Source organism: Colletotrichum godetiae (genome assembly GCF_030913485.1).
Source record: "Colletotrichum godetiae strain CBS 193.32 chromosome Unknown BDP55scaffold_10, whole genome shotgun sequence".
Lineage (NCBI taxonomy): Eukaryota > Fungi > Ascomycota > Sordariomycetes > Glomerellales > Glomerellaceae > Colletotrichum > Colletotrichum godetiae.
In genome coordinates, this window is record NW_026851258.1 from 66,907 (window position 1) to 87,309 (window position 20,403).

General features: G+C 54.2%; 6 protein-coding genes across 6 annotated transcripts; 3 read left to right on the forward strand and 3 right to left on the reverse strand.

The window, feature by feature from the left end:
- Positions 1-1,938: 1,938 nt before the first annotated feature.
- BDP55DRAFT_736955 (calpain family cysteine protease) lies at positions 1,939-5,280 on the forward strand (the record flags this gene model as incomplete). The annotated part of the gene is made up of 5 exons (XM_060580364.1): positions 1,939-2,281; positions 2,359-2,565; positions 2,601-2,875; positions 2,980-3,484; positions 3,542-5,280. The coding sequence occupies exons 1-5, from the start codon at positions 2,080-2,082 to the stop codon at positions 5,278-5,280; spliced, it is 2,928 nt and encodes a 975-aa protein (XP_060432394.1). The 5' UTR covers positions 1,939-2,079.
- A 43-nt stretch (positions 5,281-5,323) lies between these two features.
- On the reverse strand, positions 5,324-6,706 carry BDP55DRAFT_654903 (kinetochore Sim4 complex subunit Fta4). The gene is made up of 3 exons (XM_060574284.1): positions 6,626-6,706; positions 5,975-6,520; positions 5,324-5,897 (listed from the first exon to the last, which is right to left on the reverse strand). Exons 2-3 carry the CDS (start codon positions 6,294-6,296, stop codon positions 5,476-5,478), a joined length of 744 nt encoding a protein of 247 aa, XP_060432395.1. The 5' UTR covers positions 6,297-6,520; positions 6,626-6,706; the 3' UTR covers positions 5,324-5,475.
- A 1,765-nt stretch (positions 6,707-8,471) lies between these two features.
- Positions 8,472-9,748, forward strand: BDP55DRAFT_629267 (uncharacterized protein; the record flags this gene model as incomplete). The annotated part of the gene is made up of 3 exons (XM_060572001.1): positions 8,472-9,038; positions 9,118-9,426; positions 9,530-9,748. 3 exons carry the CDS (start codon positions 8,472-8,474, stop codon positions 9,746-9,748), a joined length of 1,095 nt encoding a protein of 364 aa, XP_060432396.1.
- Positions 9,749-10,053: 305 nt separating this feature from the next.
- Positions 10,054-12,728, reverse strand: BDP55DRAFT_547145 (glycosyl hydrolase family 3 N terminal domain-containing protein; the record flags this gene model as incomplete). Its single annotated transcript, XM_060568722.1, has 3 exons — positions 10,054-11,562; positions 11,626-12,548; positions 12,659-12,728. The coding sequence occupies 3 exons, from the start codon at positions 12,726-12,728 to the stop codon at positions 10,054-10,056; spliced, it is 2,502 nt and encodes an 833-aa protein (XP_060432397.1).
- Positions 12,729-14,593: 1,865 nt separating this feature from the next.
- BDP55DRAFT_27245 (uncharacterized protein) lies at positions 14,594-15,583 on the forward strand. Its single transcript, XM_060566424.1, has one exon. It carries the CDS (start codon positions 14,842-14,844, stop codon positions 15,478-15,480), a length of 639 nt encoding a protein of 212 aa, XP_060432398.1. The 5' UTR covers positions 14,594-14,841; the 3' UTR covers positions 15,481-15,583.
- Positions 15,584-19,507: 3,924 nt separating this feature from the next.
- BDP55DRAFT_27294 (uncharacterized protein) lies at positions 19,508-20,153 on the reverse strand. Its single transcript, XM_060566430.1, has one exon. It carries the CDS (start codon positions 19,991-19,993, stop codon positions 19,640-19,642), a length of 354 nt encoding a protein of 117 aa, XP_060432399.1. The 5' UTR covers positions 19,994-20,153; the 3' UTR covers positions 19,508-19,639.
- Positions 20,154-20,403: the final 250 nt, after the last annotated feature.

Below are 20,403 nucleotides of genomic sequence, written 5' to 3' on the forward strand. Positions count from 1 at the left end.
AAAACGGGAAAGGCTTCCTTTCTTCATAGCAAACGACACTCACGACGGATGGTCTCCAGCATGTTTGAATGCATCTTCTCCAACGCGATTGGAAAAAAAAAGTTCACGACCCTCTTAGCCATCCTGCGGATAATCTTGGCTCGACAATGCTGCTTCTGGTTCGACATCACAATAACGAGGTGATACCATCTCTAGCGTCTGGCCCTTTGTCCCTGATTGGGCTTAGACAACGACGGCAAGGACAGCAGCAATTCCAAGGCCGCTTGCGGCTAAGAATCTTCACTACCTCTACGTGCCTGCTAGCGATGGCTTGAATGGACAGCCAACCCTGGCTATGACCCACTGCTGGCACAGCATATCGGGAGGGAAAAGATCCTTGGGATGGAAGACGGGGCTCGGGGAAGGGGATGAGAGATATCCAAGTATCTTATGAAGAAGAAGAGTTTTGGGGCGGTGGAAGTGGTTGTTGAGTAGAAGATCCCTTCGAAGGGAGAAATGGTGGGCACCCCGGCAAAGCTGTTGTGGCGTGACGCACAAAAAAAAGAAGCTGTTGTTGTTTGAGTTGTCCGAGTCTCTTCTGGGGTAGGGCGTGCAGTTGTGATGGGTGATCTGAACCGGGTGACGCTGTATAGGGGATGCTGCTGGACAGCTGGCAGTGGACTGCCTTTTGGGACCAACTTCGGCGTTTCAAGACTACAGGAGTAGGATACGCCAGCTCTGCTATGACTAACGACGGATGGATTTATCGCGGAGTTCACAAATACTCTGCTCTTAGTAGATACGGCAGAGCTCAAGAACGGCTCGGGGGGTATTCTCAAGGCTGGGAATTAGGCCTGACATAGACGGCACTTGTACGGGATCGCGTGAAGCCATGGTCAAGCTCAGGACAAATCACATTCCGTGGAGAAGTCTGTTGTGGTCGAGCTTGGCCTATGTGTTGGACAATAGCACAGCATGATGTGGCGGCACGTCGCAAACGAAGGTGGTTGCTGCTGCAGCGAACAGACCAGAGGTCGTGAGTAAGCACCAGCGCACACGGAGTCAAGTTCGGTACCAACGGCACTCCGAAAGCTCTGGCCATCCGTACCGGCGTCCTCTCTGGGAAGGTGCAACCGGACCTCGGGGTTCGTCTTGTCTTCTTGGTCATGCTGGTAAGGTCGGCAGGCCATTCTACATGTAGACATACGTATCCCCCATCATTCGTGTCTGACTGAGTGAGGAGGCTACCGGGTCACCTGAGCCGCGGTAGGCTATGATCAATTTTGCACATTGCGGGTGTTGGTGTCGAAACTCGGCCAGCCTCATTGTAAAAAAGAAGTACGGTGCCTAGTACCATAGCCCTGGTGTTGAAGCGGGGTAAAAGTCAACGGGCTAGTACAGCCTGCTTCCAAGCGCTGATTTTGCTATGCAAGCAACGTATGAGGTGGACTAGCAGATGCAGTCTTCATTGCCCATGCCATCTTCCATGTTCGAGTGCAGCCTGATAGGTACCCAGGAGGCAGTAAGCGTATTTATCCGCGTGCCCATCTTGACCAGTCTATTTGCTCGCCGCCTCATTTCTGCCTGCGTAAGATGTCACGAGCATCGCACAAGCATGTTGTGCCACTTAAGGTCCTCTCCGTACGGCTGGGTATCCCGATAATCAACGCTGTCCCTTTCAAAGCTGTCTCTAACGTCCATGCGGCAGGCTGCTCGATCCCGTCGACATTATAAAGCAGAGCCTCATTTCACAAGGGTAAAAAGCGACCTCTCGCAGCCTGAGCCTACCCCCCGAAAGATAACTTTCGCGGGTTATTCTTTCCACGATTCCCAACCTGACCTCAACCCGCGCAAACGGTTCTCGTGAGTTCTTTCTCTCTTGCATTCAAACCACCATAGCTGTTCAAGTAACCTTTTCCACGTTCGAATCATCCGCTACTTTGAGCCGCACCTGACGGGGTGGTATAAGCCGAGTACCCCAGCTGAGACTGCTAGCTCTGACCAGCTGAATGAGTGTCGGCAAGCGCGAAAGATATCGTGATCAGCAAGTTCTATTTTGACTTTAGGGCAACTGCCAAAGAGACTGAAAGCGAAGAAACAATGGCTTCCACCGTAACCTCGAGCGCCAGCTCGAGCTCCGACGAGATTGTACCCTCGTCTGTGACCCCCCACCCGCGCCGTCGAGCATATTTAGCCACCATGCCTGTAACCGTCACCAAGCCCCGAAAGACGAAGCAACAGCCTCCCCAAGAGATCATTGACGAGTTCTGGACAAAGTTCACGACCAAGACTCCGGGTAAAGGTCAGTCGCCTCCTTAATACGGAGAAAAGCCTTCGATATCACTGTGAGGCTGACTTGAATGTGTTAAACACCGCCAGCTACCACTGTCATTCCCCAGAATGCGTACGCTGAGAGAGTCGCAAAGCGGTCTTCCAAGGCCACTAGGATCTTCACCCAGACGTCGTACGACGAGGCCGCGACTGTCTGCAAAGCCAAGGTCGACAAGATCGTTTACGAGTGTCGCCGAGTAAACCAACGTTATAGAGACCCTCACTATGATATCGAATTTGACCTCAAGTTCGGGCGTAGAGACTGCCTCGAAACCCTATGGAATACCAAGGATGCGAAACCCCGCAGTCTTCTTTCCAGCCCAAGGCCGTCAAGCGCGTTGTCGATATCTTCGACAACCCGCAGTTCTATATTGACGGGCCTACAGCTGACGATGTGCGCCAAGGTCGAGACGGAGACTGTTGGCTCATGGCTGCATTGTGCAATCTGAGTAACAAGCCTGGTCTAATTGAAAAGGTCTGCGTTGCGCATGACCTTGAAGTTGGCGTGTACGGTTTTGTCTTCCATCGCGACGGAGAGTGGTTCAGCGAGATCATCGATGACAAGGTAATGTTCTGATGCTCCCCTAAAAGCATGGCTGTGAATGGCTAGGACTAGACATCCAAGAAGGTCCCCCAAAGCTCTGAGGCTCTTTCTGACTTGCTGCATAGCTGTACCTTACTAAACCCGACTATGACGAGCCCTACTTGGAGCGCATCCTCTGGGAAGATCGGGAGCGCATCAATTCAGAAGAAGCCTATAGGCGTATCTATCAGTCAAACAGCGGCGCGCTTTACTTTGCTCAGTGCGAGAATCCTAACGAGACATGGCTGCCGCTCCTTGAGAAAGCATACGCGAAAGCGCATGGAGACTATGCCTCCATTGAGGGTGGGTTCACGGGCGAGGCCATTGAGGACCTTACGGGTGGCGTAACCTCGGAGGTCTACACTACAGACATTCTTGACAAGGAGTACTTCTGGAAAGAGAAACTCCTAAAAGTCAATGAAGACTGGCTCCTGGGCTGTTCCACTGGGTTTGCATCAAGGGGCCTGGGGGAACGTAAGGGCATCATCGAGATGCATGCTTACAGTGTCATGAAGGCAGTTGAAATGGATGGTCAAAGACTGGTTCTTCTCAAGAACCCCTGGGGAAAGGGTGAATGGAAAGGAGCTTGGAGTAGGTTCCCATCTTCAAGTCTTGGTGTCTAATCATTCTCGTGCTGACCGGAAGTAGGCGATGGTTCCAAAGAATGGACCCCTGAGTGGTTGCAGAAACTCAAACATACGTTCGGCGACGACGGCGCCTTCTGGATTTCGTACCACGATCTCCTCAAAAAATACAGCATATTTGATGTTACCCGGTTATTCGGTCCCGAGTGGAAGGTTACATCCATTTGGACAACGCTCTCGGTCCCCTGGACCCTGGACTACCACGAGACGTATTTCGCCTTTACAATCTCCAAGCCGGGTCCCGTCGTGATTGTGCTAGCACAACTTGACGATCGATATTTTCGTGGGTTGGAAGGACAATACCGGTTTGATTTGCAATTCCGTCTGCACAAAGCCGGCCAAGAGGACTATGTCGTTCGGAGTCAAGCATCTTACCGCATGAACCGATCCGTGAACGTTGAACTCGACCTTCAAGCTGGTAGCTACGAGGTTCTTGTCAAGCTAGATGCGGTGCGAAACGACGGCGTTCTTCCCATTGACCAAGTGATTCGTAACAATGCCAAAAACCGTCGGGAGAAGCTGATCCGGATAGGGTTGGCCTATGACCTTGCTCATAGCAAGGGAAAACTTGTCGAGTCACCCGCGGAGAAATCAGCCAAACAGGCACACGAGAAGAGACAGCGGGAAAAGCGACGTGCCGATATCAAGCGCAAAATCCTCGAAGAGCGAGAGCAAGAGCATTACCTCAGGATCAAAGCCAAGAAGAAAGCTCAGAAGCAACAGGCGAAACGCATTGCACAACACCAGGCAGCAAAAGAGAAGCTACGTGCACAAGAAAAGATATCTCACCCCCCTCCGTCGAGGCAATCTGAGCCGATCCCAAATCCACCAAGCCCTGTGGCCAAAGTCATAATCCAGGAAGACAAACCTGAAGCTCTTGAGATTGCAACCAAAAATCTTTCTTTGTCGAACGATTCTCGAGGAATGAGCAGCCAAGGCAATTCAGGCACCGCGGCCACTGAGGACATGCCGGTTTCTCCCCGTCACAAAGACAGAGCCATACCGCAAATGTTCAACTCGGCTGGAATGCTGGAACAAAACAGCAAAAGAGGTCCGGGATTTCTGACGCCCCCCAAGCCTACGAACAAGCATTCCAGGGGAGATAGGCGCGAGATAGTCAGCGTCAAGAGTGAGGTGCAAGAGACTATCCTTCAGGATGCCGAAGAGACGATGAGTGAAGCAGCACCCGCGTCGGAGTATTCTGCACCTTACCCTTGCGAGTCGGACGATGATGGCATTGCAAGTGTATCATCCATGTCAGAGCTTTCTGAGCGGGAACTGGAGCTCGAGATTGACGCTGTTGAAAGGCGGGAGCCCAATACGGATCGTCTGCCGCCGCAGCCAGCGCCTGGTGCGCCTGCCGAGGAGCAAGACGAATTTGAAAGAGATCCGTGGAATGCTGTGGCTGTCGTTGGACTTCGAGTATACTCTAAGGTATCGGATGAAGATCAAGAAGAGGTGATTGGCAACCTTCGGGTTGTGCGGCCAAGCTTATATCCCCAGGAGGAGGCACTTCCGCAAACCTCAGAGCTGGGTGACAAGAAGTCTAAAGGTCTAGATGTGGATGACAGTGCCAAAGATGCCACTCTCGAGGGAGAAATCAAACAGAGAAAGAAGAGCATACGGCCTACCAGTGAGGACTTCAGCGATGCTTCAAAGCTGCCTCGCTCTGATGCTGGTAGAAAAAGGAGGGCCATTCCTGGCGCTAATTCTTTGGGGTACACGGTCGACTTCCAAGCTTGATATTCCTTTCAGGATGGGCGGGCCAGGATCACAAGAAAGAAGTAGTTTTTTTGATTTTATAAATCCGGGGGTATCCTTAGAACCTAGAACCTAACGCCACTACACAATTTGAGTACAAAACTCCTTTGCCTAGGCTACCATTGCTTTCCCAAACATACTCTCTCGATCTCACCTCGGAACTCTCTGGGCGGCCCGTCAGAAGCTGCCGAGAAGATGGTCAAGTTTGCGTTTCTCTCCTGTAGCGACAGGCTCTACGATCAATGAGTCGCCATCTCTGAACAGGCTTGCAGATTCGGCGGACTCGGGCAAAAGGCCTACACGACCACCTACACGGGCCAGCAGGACGCGCATCTTCTCCATCTCCTTTTCAACCTCGCCATCGCGGGTGACGAGGTTCTCCTGCACACCCGCGCCGGCATCTTCGGTGCGAAAGGGGTCAAGTAGGGCCTTCATGCGCCGTAGCCGCTCAACACGGGCTTTGGCCTGCTGTCTCTGCTCGGCGAGCGCCTTCAAGCGACCAGCGAGTTCAGCATACCTTTTGACTTCCGTAGGAAATGTAGTCGCATCACGCTCGGCTGGCCATGCCAAGGGAAGCGACCTGACGGCAGCCTCTTCAGCTTTTGGTGTTCTTTCATTAGTCTTTGCGCTACAAACATTGAGTTGGAAAGGTGCTGGGATAGATATCAAAACATACACAGGTCCAAGGAGAGAGAAAGACCATCGGAGGTGTCATTTTGCGCGGCTGACAGTTGGGATAGATATAAAGCGTCAATCTGCTCGGCGACGTGACGGCTCGCTTGATGTGAGTAGGCGCGTCGCGAGTGTTGCAGCAAAGTCGTGTTGAGGCGGGCGGCGACGTGCTCGGCGACGGGGTCCGTGATGGGGGACTCGGCGGCCTGGTTGGCGGCGAGCCAGGAGCGAGAGGGCTGCAGGGGTTGGGAGAGGAGACGAGCCTGGGTGGCGAGGAAGGATTGTTTTTGGGCGATGACGGTGGGAGGAGGAGGGGCTTGGGCCATCTTGAGAGGCACAGCAGAAAGAAAGAAAAAAAAGTCGGCGATAGAAAAAGGTTGACAGATTGACAGCTTGACTTGTGGGTGTGTGAGTGTGTGTTGCGTGGAATGCGCCTTTGGCAGGAGCTTATTCGGATGCTTGGATCTCAGGTGAGATGAGACGTGGGCCGGTTGGGGACGGAGGCGCGGCCGGGGCGCGGGTGCGGGTTGCGGATGCGGGAGGACGGCAACTGAGGTGCCAACGCGTCAGTCAAGAAGCTGGCGGAGGGGAGTGGAGAAGGAGCGAACCACCTGAGGAAGGTGGCAGGTGGATATCCGGCCGGAAGGGTACGTACCTCGGATACCTTCCAACCTCTGTGCCTCTCTCTCGCGTTTCTTTCACTCACTCTTTCTGTCTCTCACTTTTTTCTTAAGGTACAATCAGATACTCGATCATACCCACGCAACTACCCATACGGATTCCTACTTCCTATCTCGATCGACCAGACACTAGTGTGGAAAAATCTGATGGCGCGATGCGAAGGAGAAGGAGAAGAAGCCTCGGCGATGGGCCACTTTATGCTTCCTTTTTTTTTGACCAAAAATCGGTTTCCCCTCCTTGCCATGCTTGCTGACCTCCTCACTCCACGTCAAAGCTCCAATCCTCAACGCCCATCAACGGTCTAGGTCGGTCACGGTCCACCGAAAACAAGTGGGCAAATGACCGGATAGAAACCCCTTGCTTGATCGTTTGCCAATCTCAAACCGCCATCTTACTGTCTAGTTGCTAGATCAATGCGGCTCAGCAGACGATGGATGGTGAACCTCGTTTCTCTGGGAGTCGGGACTATGGATGTGTTATATCCCCCGCCTCCCAGGGGTACTGGAGGTATGTGATTCAGTCAACCTGGGCCCATTTCCTGCTGACCTTTTACCAAGCCGCTCGCTACCCGTCGCCTAGCTGCCTAATCGTTTATGTCTAACCTGCGCGGGAAGACGGCGGCGGTGGCATCGTTGTTGGTCGTTGGAGGTACGCAGCCAGCGGCGGCGTAATGCGAGACGAGCAGCCGTCTGCAGCACGGTTCGCTACTCGCAGACCACCCTGCAACGTTTCCAAGCACACCAAGGCCCGGATTCCGCCTATGCGGTCCTGCGATGCATCATAGATGTGACGAACCTCGACGAGGCACAGGCACACCGCTACGGGGCGCATCAAGACGTCTCGCCTCTTCCTGACCCGGCCCCGCCCTCCGTATCGGCACTAATGCGGCCCGCCTGCATTCGATCCCGTCCGTACGGCCGCATGCCGCACAACACACGCCAACATGCACGTCAAGCCTTTTCCCACCCGCCAAGAGGCACTTAGAGATGGCCGAAGACTGCTTACGATTGCGAGAGGCCTCGCGAGGTCCAGCCTATTTCGTCCCCTTGCCTTCAATGATATCCTCTGCCGCTGGCTGCGTTGGCTTTACCGGTAGGCTTCTTAGTTCAGGTCCCGTAACGCCTTCCCGGACGCCACCTGTAACCTGCTTCTAGGGGGCCCCCATGCTTCGAGCCTCTGACATCTAGCCGCCGGGCACCGGGGAGGCTGGAGCAGCCCCCATCACAAGTCTAGAAGTATGCTCTAGTCCTCGAGGGGGCCATTTATTCCCACCTACTCGGCCGAGGGAAATGCGTTGGGCAAGTTGCAACGTCTTAAGGTGGAAGCACTCTCCAAGTCTAGCTTGTCAGCATGTCATGGTGCCATGCACCACGTGAGACATGGCTTCGGTGCGCCGTCAAGATGGCCAATCCTACGTGCCCGGCCCCCATGATGCGCCTTTTACGGGAGATCCGGTGGTTGATGCTGCCCTGCCCTACCCTGCTTGGTTTGCTGTGGACAATCGAGTGAAGCCATCGCCCCCTCTTGCTTGCTGTTTTCTCTTGACCCCGGCTTTGACAAAGGCAGCCCCTCCCTTCCTTTGTGGCCATGGCTCAAGATCCCGGTGATTGTTCAACGCCGGATTTTTCCTTTTGAACATATATGATGAGGGCCTTCCCCTTTCCTAAACCTAGCCCAGGTCCATCTGTAATTGAGCAACTCATTTCCCCCGTTCTTCAGCAGAAGGAAGCGAGAAAAGTGGCGGCGCTGTCTCACTTCGGCTCACCCTGATCTCACGTGGCCTCGACCCCATCCTCTCGTCCTAAGACTCGCCTCCCATTATGTCTTCCGCTTCTCCATGCCCAAAACCTCCCGCCAACGGTTTCGTTGCCCTGGCGCGCAAGGTCTATAACCCCATCGGATTCAAAAAGGGTTACAACTTCACCCTCTTTGTCATCACCGCGGGCGGTATGATGGGGTTCACCCTCGCCCGCATGATGTACCTCAACTTCAACGGCGTCTTCTGCAATCCGGAACACAACTCACGTGCGCTCCCGGGAGAGTGCTACTATTTTCAGAAGGGCACGGCACGGATCGGTATCATCATGCATCTCGCGGGTATCATACCAGCAGGCTTCCTCGCCTGCCTGCAGTTCGTCCCTATCATCCGTCACAAGGCCATCTTGTTTCATCGCCTTAATGGGTACCTCATTGTTCTCCTGAGTGTCGTGGGCATCATTGGCGTCTTTCTCATTGCGCGGCGGACGTTTGGCGGTGGCGTGAGCATGCAGACTGTTTCGGGCACCGGCAGCCTCATGTTCCTTGGCGCCCTGGCCCTTGCCATCTACAACATAAAGAAACTCCAGATCGAGCAGCACCGAGCATGGATGCTTAGAGCCTGGGTATATGTAAGATACCTCCTGTCGCCTAAAAAGCATTCACTCTTGTGTGAGCATATGGGCTAATGAAGCTTCTCTTCTCCATTAGGCCGGCTTCATCATCACTATGCGCATCATCGGCTATCTCGCTGCCATGATCACAGCCGAATCGAACTACTATCAAGTAAAACAGTGTGCCATGGTGGACTTCATCTTTCGGCACGACCAGAACAAAGTCCTCGACTTCTATCCTGGCTGCGAAGGGTACTACTCTGGGGAGAACCCCGGCCTCAGCGTCCTCGTCCATGCCAGCATCACCGCCCACCAGCCTGTTGAGATTTCCGCCGGGTTCACGTCCGTCTTTGATGCTGGATCATGGCTGGCTTTGGCGATCCACGCTATACTCGTTGAACTTTATGTGTGTTTTCCCCTCTTCCCTCCTCCTCCTGTACCCTCTCACTTTTTGTCGCGTGTTACCCGTAGCCAATCCTACAAGACAGGAGAACTAACGAGACAAACAGCTCCATTTGACACCTGCAGAAGCCGAACGCCTCCGTCGCATCTCTTATCAGCGTCAGCTCGAATCCGGTATGAGGAATGCCGGGAATGCGGGCACGACTGTCCAAAGGATGGGCGATGCCGAACCCTGGCTACCTCCGACTCATTCACAACCAGTCGAGTCTAGTATAAGACCGAGCTCAGATGAGGATATAAGGCAGAAGAGCGAAAGCGCGGCGTAGGAGCAGTGCCGGACTTGCACTTGATCATTGGCAGGTGGGGGGTATTTGTGATTTGAAAATTTCCTTGAACATATCGCCTAGGATTGGCGTGTGACGATTATGAATGACACGAAAGATACGACACAGCATTGATATTGCGACGGACATATGTGAGCATTACTATCTCTACCAAACGGACGTTTCTGGCTGGACTACGAAGCAAATTATCACGCATAAATATCATTCATTCATTCAATCTTGCATGTCCTAAACATTTTCTCCCAGCCAATGCTCCCTGCTTTTACATCGTGAAACATGAGAATCTTTTACAACCCAGACCACCAGTACGTCTCGCCGACCTTGAAGCTACCCTTGAGAGCCTTGTCCGTAATGACACTGCTGTCACTGACAATGACCTCGTACTCACCCTCCTCGGCGCACCACTGGTGCCGCTCCTCGTCAAAGTAGCTGGCGGCGTACTTGGTCTCAATGTCGACCGTCACCTTCTTGCTCTCACCAGGCACAAGCGACACCTTGGCGAAGCCCTTGAGCTCCTTCAGTGGGCGGTTGATCTTCGCCTTTTGCTTGGGCGCGACGTACACCTGGACGACGTCGGCGCCAGCCACCTTGCCCGTGTTCTTGACCGTCACGTCGACGGTGAGCTTGCCGTCGGCATCGCGGATCTTGAGGTCTCCAAAGGAGAAGGTCGTATACGACAGTCCGTGGCCAAAGGGGAAGAGCACGGGACGGTCGAGGAACTCATAGTAGCGGTAGCCAATGTAGACGTCCTCGCCATACAGCGTGCGGCTGGCCTCGGCGCGGTAGTTAAGGTAGGCCGGGTTATCCTGGACGCGCTCGGGGAAACTGAGAGACAGCTTGGCTGAGGGGTTGACGTCACCAAAGAGCACGTCGGCGATGGCGTTGCCTGTCTCGTTGCCGCCATACCACGCCTGGACGAGGGCCTTGACATCCTTGGCCCATGGCATGCGCACGGGGGTGCCGGACTGGTTGACGACGACCGTGTTGGGGTTCGCCTGGGCAACGGCGGAGATGAGCTTGTTGAGGTAACCCGGCAAGTCCATATCGGCGCGGTCGTTACCCTCCGTCTCCCAATCGGCGTTGAGACCAGAGCAGATGATGACCTGGTCGGCGTCCTTGGCAAGGGCGGCGGCCTTTTCGATCTCGGCCTTGTCGTCAATGACCTTGCACCCGCCCATGCGGAGGGCGCCGCTGCCAAAGACAACGTTGTCGCCCTGCAGCTTGGACGACGGGGCCGAGCCGAACTCGACCTTGAAGGTGTACTTTTGGCCCTTCTTGAGCTCGACGCGGCCCTTTTCCTCGACGGTGGCGGCGCCGAAGAAGGCGTCGCCCTGGCGCTGCTTGGTGGTGTTGTCAATGACGAGCTTGTCGTTGACAAAGAGGTTGGCTGTGCCGCAGACGATGAGGCCGAGCTCGTAGGTGCAGTCCTCCTCGGCGACGAAGGAGCCCTCAAAGTCGGCGTACCAGAGGTCGGACGAGAGCTTGGGGTTATAGTAGTCAACCAGGAGCAGCTCCGTCTTGGTGAGAACGAGCTCATCGATGGCCTCGCGGCTGTGGTCCGTAGGGGGTTCGTTGTAGACGCGCATGGTCATGCCGGCCTTGCCATCGGCTGACGTGCAGACGTTACCGAGGAGGGGCAGGAGCTTGTGGGAGTAGGCGCCCTCTGTGTACTCTGGGGGCGAGGTGAGCTTGTTGCTGATGCCGTCGAAGGGGGTGACGGAGTAGTAGGCGGCCAGGGAGGCGGAACCACCTCCGTGATAGGTGGCGATCTTGGCGTTGGGGCCAATGACAACTGTCTGTAAGTTTCAAAGTTAGCGTGTGCTTTCGCGGGATACCTGTCTACTCAGGGGCATGCTTACCTTCTTGTCCTTCTTCAGGGGGAGCACGTTGTCATCGTTCTTGAGCAGGACAATACTCTCGCCACCAATGCGCCTCAGCAACTCGGCAGTCTCTGGAGTGTCACCCGTCTTCTCAGGGGCACCCTCGGGGATGCCGGTAGCCACAGCCTTCTTAATGAACTTGAGCATAGCGCGAGCTCTCTCGTCGAGAACATGCTGGCGGACCTTATCCGTCGACACGTTGAACTTGAGAGGCTCTCCGCGGAAGCGAGGGGGGCCAGGCATCTCGAGATCGAGACCGGCGTTGGCCGCTTCCGTGGTGCTGTAGGTTCCGTACCAATCGCTCATGATCATGCCGTCCCAGCCCCACTCCTGGCGGACCAGCTTCTCCAACAGATCATGGTTCTCACTGCAGAATGTGCCGTTGACGCCGTTGTAGGCTGTCATGAGGGCACCCGGCGAGGCGTCACGGAAGGTCAGCTGGAAAGGAAGCGCGTAGATCTCACGCAGAGCGCGCTCCGTCACGATGCTCTGGACGGCGTTGCGCCTATGCTCCTGGTCGTTGCACACAAAATGCTTTGGCGTGGCCTGGATGCCAGTGCTCTCAATTCCTTTCACAATGGCAGCGGAGCCAAGGCCAGCCAATACCGGGTCTTCACCGATGGACTCGAATCCTCTGCCACCGAGAGGGGAGCGTTGCATATTGATGGTAGGGCCTAGGATGCAGTGCGCACCCTTGAGCTTGGCCTCCTCTCCCATCTTCCTACCGGCCTCCTCGAGGAGCTCGGTGTTGAAGGTGGCACCGAGAGCCGTTCCGCAAGGGAAGCAGGCTGCCTTGATACCATTGAAGAATTTGGTACCGCGTACGCCATTGGGTCCGTCGGAGAGTCTGATTGAGGGGATGTTGTGCTTGGGCAGAGCCTTGGTGTGCCAGAAGTCGATACCTGGTGAGAATCGAACGTCAGTTTGCCATTGGATCCAATTGAGACTTGTGGTGAAGACTCCACAATAAGAGTGAAGAGTAAACCCAGAAGAGATGCGGGATCAGTCTTACCGGCGAGAAGGTCAACCTTCTCGGAGACGGTGAGCTTCTTGAGCACGTCTTCGACGTCAAAATCGGCCATTGTGAGCTCGAGAAGCGTTGATCAGTAGGAATGGATTGGGGTATCCTAATAAGCGACTTCAATTCTACGAGAGGCCGGGTTCAAACTTGGACAGGCAGTAAAGAGGAACAGACAAGAAAAGGTGAGGATAGAAAGCGCCGAGGACCAGGATCGAGAGGAGAGAGAACTGGAATCATCTTCGCTGCAGGGTCACGCTGTTAAATAGAAGAGTGACGAGCTTGTGGACAACGGGGCAACTCCGGACGATGCGGGACTGGATTTCCTCTTCTCACTTGGCTTCAAGGTACATTAGCTCGGGAAGAGAGGCCAGCAACCCACTTTGAGGTCCCGCGTGTTTCTGCGTGACGAACTAGGTAGATGGAGGAAGATAGACCGATGCCGGGAAGACGGCGGGGGAAACGACAGGCAATCAGAAGGCCATGTTCGCATGCAGCATCTGTTAGCAACTCGGCAGCGGCTGCTTCTCTTTCCCGTCATGCTGTCCTGCCCCTCCACGCACTTCAGCCGGGGAGCAGATATGTGGAGAGCTGTTTCTTTCCAATTACCAATACAAATGAACGGCAGACAACGAAGGAAGGACTGCCTAGAGTTGTCAGGAACCCGAGACCTTGAAAGACGCGGTCAGGTGCGTCAATGGCGACCGCCCATACGGTCGGTAGCGCATTTCTACCCCACGTTGTGGGAGCTTCTTGCCCCTCATTCACCGGGAGAAGCTCGGGTGGCTCTCCCCTCTAGCGTCATTTCTCCATTCCGGTGTCCACCTATCCGCTCCGGATTGGCTCATTGACCTTGGAGGCGAAGCTGAACATCGTCCCGAAATCCCGTCAGACAACTTTGGCGCGGAGACGGCGTGCGGATGTCTCAGTTTTGCCGGAGACGAGCCGGCCTTTTGGCGATGTTCCCACGGGGTTCTGCCGCTATTTTGGACAGTGCAAACATCATCTCGCGGACAGTGATTACTTCTCCTGTCGAAACGATGCAGGAATTGGCGTCCGGCTAAGGGAAGCGGAGCCGGTCTCTCATGATACGATGCCGATACTCCCCGGGCAGCAGATATGGCACAACCAGGCAAACACAAGCTCACAAGGCCTCGTTCGTAGGTTTCATGTTAGTGTCACAGTCCTGTCATCGGGTGACTGGGTATTTGCTTGTGAGACGGACGCTGATGATCGTGGTACCCAGGAAGACACAGTGGGAGGATGATATCCACCGTCTTTGTAGCAATGGAGACTGACCTAGATTGACTGCCTTAATTCTGACTAGCGACAAAAGACTCTTGGAGTTGCACATCTTTGGAGAGGGGGGTTCATTTGTCATCTCCTTGCCGTCATCATCTCTGAGTTGTTGCGTTCCCGCGCGTGACAGCCGAGCCAAGGGAAACCACGGCATCGCTGAACCGGCAGTATGCCCCGCATCTGCCCTATTTCGACGAGAATACGGCCCGGACGTCTGTGCTGCATCGTCGGGATGGGACTCCATAACCTCTCTGCCCCGGAGAGCCGGTCCACGGAGTCGCGCCGTGGTCGAGCGGTCATACCAACGGCCCGAGTTACCACATCCGACCAAGCTGGTAAGGCGCCACGGCCCTGCGTTGATGATCATCAAGCGGATGATCATTTCCCCAGCTTCCCCAGATGTTTGTCTTCATCGGCAAGCTCCGCTGTATCTCCATACTGCAATGCCGAATCTTTCCCGAGTATCCATCATCTCCATCTCGGTGAGCGGCTGTAGACTGGGCATAACATGAAATGGCTAGCCGATAAACAGGATCCAACGACCGTCCGCCTCACTACTGGGTCTGCTCGGTGGGCGACAGAATGATCTGCCGTTCAGCACATCCTGAGTTTCTGTTTCTACCATTACCTGTTACAACTACCTCTATCACATTTCCTATCATTACTCTTCTTAACTAGACCTTCCAGTCCATTCTCTAGATCATGTACCTAAAATTGACAAAATACTGAGAAGGATAGTGGTTGTGTCGTCAGCCACCCAGGGGCCTCTCTTGCCGAGACAGCAGCGTGAGGCCATGCAGTCACCCGCTCATCCGGCTTGGTTCCCGAGGCGGGGTGGTCCGAATACACCACAAATTCGCGTCTGACACCTCCACACGATGGCTGATTCGTTCTATGTAGATGTCAATGTCCACAATCATGTTCCTCAACAAGATCCACCTCGGCAGGCGGGACTCGGGAGTGGGAACGGACCACATGCTCGCGAGACGGAATGGAGTCTCTCAGCTGCTGTGACATCTTGCCTGTTGCTCATTTGTCGAAACCCGGGCATGGTGTGTACGGATACTATTCCCATATTCACTCCCGCTGGGTGGATGATTGACTCGCTTGTACCCGTAAGGCGGGGGTTGGAGATCTCTCTCTCTCTCTCTCTCTCTCTCTCTCTCTGCCGCTGTACAGAGTACGGGTTTACGGATATAGGCCAGACCACCACACATTGCGTAAAAAGAATGTCTCGATACTTGAGACAACCATCACAACTCACATCCTTCCATCGATCTCTCCCTGCTTTCGTCATGGTTCCTGATGATCACTATTGGTTCCGAGGCACACCTCCCGCGATGCCGGGACACGTATGTGAGGGCGATCCATGCAGGTTTATATACTACACACATACCTTAGACCATGCGACAACCCAGCTGCGGTTCCTTTCTGTGGCTGGCGAGACATCGGAGAGACCTGGGCGGTACCGACAGTCTGGTTGTCAGCCTGGGTTCCCGACAGGGACCTCCATTTGACATTGAAGCAATTTCTACCAAGCAAGTGGGCCGGCCGGTGTAGCGACTGGTTGATTCATGTCTTTGCCTTTCACGATCGACAAAAACCACTCAGAAGCTGCAGTCGTTCTGCTCCTTGTTCCTGAGATGAAGTAGGCCCTGATATGTACCGACTGGACACGAGGCAGCCTCGTTAAGCAAAAACTGCTCTTCCCCCGCTCAGAAATCAGCCAAGACCATGGCCGCTGCCTCCAGGAAGAAAATGACGACGACTAGTTTGCGCATAGCGCTTCTGTTTAGTTGTGAAGCGAAGAAACATAGTATTGTATGCCACTTCTTTAGCAAACTCAACGAACACAGCAATATGCCTCTGTTCTACATAGCAATCTTTGAAGAGGGAAACGACTCATCTCAATGAGATAGAGCCTTGTGCCAGCAGTCAAAAATCTGCTATGACGTTCGAATGACCTTTATCTAGACCACTATCGCTAAGACAAGACCACTGTTTGACCACTACAAGCAGTCCGTCTCGTTGAAACATCCAAAATCATGGGCACTGCCAGACTTTCTGCCGTGGTGGTTCACTTGAGACGAGAATAGGGAACTCGCCTTTGGGGCTGAATGACGCCTCTTGAAGTGCTGAAGACAACAATCTCAGAGCTTCTAGCTACCCCTCATGTGATGCTGCCATGAGGTGACGATAACCGTGCAGACGGCGGGTATGCCCTACCAGCTGCGAATCACTCCTTGCATCACTTCTTGCGAAGCCCTCCCCCCCATGGAGTTGGAGGCAGTGAGTCCCATGTCACCTCTCTCCTCTAAGTTGCGTTAGTTGATGCTGCCTGCCTCGACTGATCTTCGTCTCTGGAACGTCACGATACAACACGGAGGGGTTGAAAGGGGGTATGTTCAACCAAACCCATGCTCAATTAGCATTGTTTTGCTTGGACGCAATGGGCCACCAATTTGATAGACCACTTTCACTGCAAGCCACAAGTTCCCAGTGATACTTTCACGCAGTTCTCATTATCCTATGCCTCTGGTTCAAGAAAGGGGCGGTCGGGTTCATCCATAATGTGTCAGCCAAAGCATTGAGAAGTACTCCCAGAAGCAGAGTTGCCTGACGCGCACCGCTCGCCGTCTACTTTGTTGGGCACAGTCGACTTGGTTGACCATAAGGCTGCACATCTTCAGAGTCTCATCAAGGATGTTCCGTAGGGGATGATGTATGGGCCTCTGACGGCGCACATAGTTGAGCAGCAACACCATCATGCATTTCCCTCTCTTACGTCGTTTCCTCTCACTTCTACACCAAGACACAAGACCCCGCAAATAGCGAAACGCGTCATGGCCTGTGATACCAGCTCCAGATCACGATGAGGCTGGGATCGATCACAATGTCAGTAGCCCCGGTCTATCACAGGGGAACATCTACAGACTACAGACGGACAGCCCCCTTAGCCTCACCACACAAGTTTGCTCTTTGTTCAACATCACCACTAGCCTAGGTATACCAAAAAACAGGTTGACAGCCTTTTGCACTCCCGCGGGCCCCCGTCTTCCAGCCCCCCGGGAAACGATACCATCATCCCTCCACCGCGGGACACCGTTGTGAATCGGAGGACAAGTCCGATTCGGATATCGTATTTCTAGGGTGCATCAAAAGGAAAAGAAAGGAAATCGGGCGCTCCGACAAGGGGTGTCTACAGACTAGGTGTTCCGCTATACTACTATCAATACGCCCAGCGGAATGAGAAAACCGCAACGGCGCCCCATCTCCAACACGAACGCCATCCTGCTCACTAGGTACTCCGTAGGTTACTGTTAATATTCCGGCCACAACGTTGCCCATTCGGCATAGAGCCGTTTAGTCCAGCTAGTACCGGATTTCCACTCCTCTCTTGAGAAATAATGGCTTGCAAAGGGCGCCAGCTCCGTGAAAGGATGGCCGGGGGTGAATGGGAAGGGGGGCGGGGAGGGGATCTTTCGTCGATGTTGCGAATGGGAATGGTGGCCCCCCGGGCAGATGACCGAAGTGGACGAGGCACGAAGCCGGAAGGAGAGAATGCCGAGCGGTGTGGGCTGTTGGGGGCGCCTGCCTTGTGGGTGGGCGTCGTTTCCCGACCGCCGAAAAGTACGGTGCGGCAAGAGCGGCGGTGACTTGTTTTCCCCCGGTGTCTGCAACTGCAAGCCCGCTCACGCTTACAGTTCAAGTATCATGTATTCGAATGCTCTCATCAAGGAGGGAGAGGGGAGGGGGGCATGGGGACGAGCGAGTGCGGAACCGCAAGCCGGGAAAGTGATACGCAAAAAGAGACGGGAAATGGTAAAAACGGTAAACCCCATTGACCAATTAGTTGGAAGCGATTGCACATGTTTCTTTTCCGCTGTTCAAGTCTCAAATCCCTAGTCTCCCACACACACACACACACACACACACACACACACACACACACACACACACACACACACACACACACACACACACACACACACACACACACACACACACACGTACGCATACACATACCGCATACGCACATGCGCAATATGCCACACGCAGGGCATTCATGGGCAAAATTACGGATGGAAGGCCAATGTACCGATACCTTACCATGGCTTTCCGAAGTTTGTGCTTTGTTGCTTTTTCCCTTCCATTCTGAAAGTCTTCTAGAAGGGTGTATAGAAGCCAACTAGGCCAGACAGAGTAAAGCCCGTCTGACAAGTTGCAGGACGCCATCTCGATCCAAAACCCCACCCGGCCGAGTTCTATGGTTCTCTAGTGAGAGGCTGCAGAGTACCGGCGCATCACTAGCCGTTTGCCGGATATCCACTCCCCGTACGGATACATCTCATCGCCATCGGGGACGCGGGCGACGGCCGGGCGTTTCGACGCTTGTGAGTAGCAAAAGTAGGTAGACTATCCGTACCTTAGGGTGGTTTGGAATCCATATGGCAATACCAGTACCCTTAGCTTCCCCCCCTTCATCTCGCCCGCGTCCGCGATCGGGAACGAAAAGGGTCCGCGGACGTCCAGGAGAGCGGCGTATCGCATCGTAGGTACCAGTAGCCAAGCATACACCAAGGTAGGTACATCATTCCCTTTCCCCCTATGTTGTGACACACGGGTATTGCCTTGCCTTGGGCTGGGACTTGTCTTTGACTTCCCGGGTGGAGGGGTAAAGGGGGACAACTTTTGGTAAGTTTGGTTTTGCGAAAGACGAACAGACCCCGAACTTGGAGCGACGGCGTCAAAGTGTAAATTCCTTCTTCGCCTTCTTCGAAACTTCCAAAATGCTTCCATGGGTGCTTCGAAAGCCACCCACATCACTCAACACAGTCTCATTTTTTCTTCTGTCTCTTCTTCGGATGCACCAAAATGGAAACACGACGCCACGTCGCATAGAATGCCCGCAACAGCAGTTCCAAGCGCCGCGAAGGGAAACTTAGGGTTGCCACGTTTCCCTCCCATCTCTGCACACCATCTCCGTGGCGTCAGATGGGTTGTGCAGCACCAAGCACATGGTAAAGATGCTATGGCGGAAGGTAACTTTGATGACGATGATGGTGTGTGGTGATGGCGTTGGATGGCGGCGGCGGCGGCGGGATGGGTGTTGGTTGTACATAGCAGCTGAGTGTCTCTAGCCGAGTACCCTACACTTTAGTACTTGCAGCGTGACATTAACTTACGCCGGTTCATGAATCAAGCAGAGACCTTCTTCGTCTCGCCTATCCAGAACAGTTTGTTTGCTGAACTTTGGAAGCGGTGTACGACGTGCGTCGTGCGGCTTGTGGCTTGCCATGTGCATGAGGTAGCACTGACCACGACCACGACGAGAGTCTTCGCAGCGATCAACGTTGCCTGCCCGAAGACACGAGCCGCCAAAACACGAACCAAAGTTAAGCAACTTAGCATGTCCGCGGAAGGGGGGAAGAGGGCTATAACGGCTCGTTAGATACCCTCCTTGTCCATTTTGCCAGTATTAGCCTTCTGCACGAAAGCAGGCGAGGCGTGCGAAGGGTCGAGATCATAACGCGTGGCAGCGTGGTAGGGCTCCAGATACGCTTTTCCCCATGACATGAGACGTGCATTGCAGCCACGTGTCGCGGGCGGCGCTATCTGTCAAAAAATAAAAAAGTCGTACTTTTGAGGCCATCACACGAACCCGAGCCGCCTGTCTCAGATGTTTCCATGCATCAGATTCTGCACGGGGCTGACTCGCAGGGAGGGGCATTCGACCTCTCTCGTGCCTTTTTGCATCGCTATATGTGTGAGTGAGCGTGTGTGTATGTGTGTATACCACAAGATGTGTGAGTGGTGTTGTGCGCATGAACCAAGCAGTCGAATACGGGCGCACACCCCGATGCCATCCAAGAACCTTCGGTGATATCTTGGGCTTGTAGAAGTGGCCACGGCGGATGGAAGGAAATGCGTCGCAGTACGGGTACCAGTGCTCATGATTCCGTCGTCGTACCCCAACGCAACATCAAAGACGCCGGCACGTACCAATGTAGAGTGAGTGCAATCGGGCATCAAGGCGCTTCGCGTAGTGCTGCAACACAGCCATCACACCTTGCCTGTTGTTAAGGCAGCACGTGGACTGCAGCGGAGCCTCCAAACCACATGAGGTTGACCATGGATTGTCCCCCTCAGGCTTCAGCCATGGGCCCTTGTTGGGACGGACAGCGGTCGAGAAGGGACTTCTGTAGACTGAGATTGCGCTCTGACCAGCGAGAGTACTGAGCAGATGGTCTTGTGAAGCACCGGAGAAACGAACAAGGGGGAGGAGTATGGCGTCTCACGGGCTGCTTGCGAGATTGAGAGTGAGACATGACCGCTGCGGTCGTCGTCGATGATTTCGATTAGTAGATGGCGCTTTGATCAAGCTTCCACAAGGGATCCAATTCGATTCGGGGCCGAGGACCGTGTGGCTAGGACGGGCA

Coding starts and splice junctions, on each gene's coding strand:
- BDP55DRAFT_654903 (XM_060574284.1), bottom strand. CDS start 6,296: ATGGCCCAAGCCCCTCCTCCTCCCACCGTCATCGCCCAAAAACAATCC. Junction 5,898..5,974: donor TTCTCTCTCCTTGGACCTGT/GTATGTTTTGAT, acceptor GAACACCAAAAG/CTGAAGAGGCTGCCGTCAGG.
- BDP55DRAFT_27245 (XM_060566424.1), top strand. CDS start 14,842: ATGGCTGATTCGTTCTATGTAGATGTCAATGTCCACAATCATGTTCCT.
- BDP55DRAFT_27294 (XM_060566430.1), bottom strand. CDS start 19,993: ATGCCCGATTGCACTCACTCTACATTGGTACGTGCCGGCGTCTTTGAT.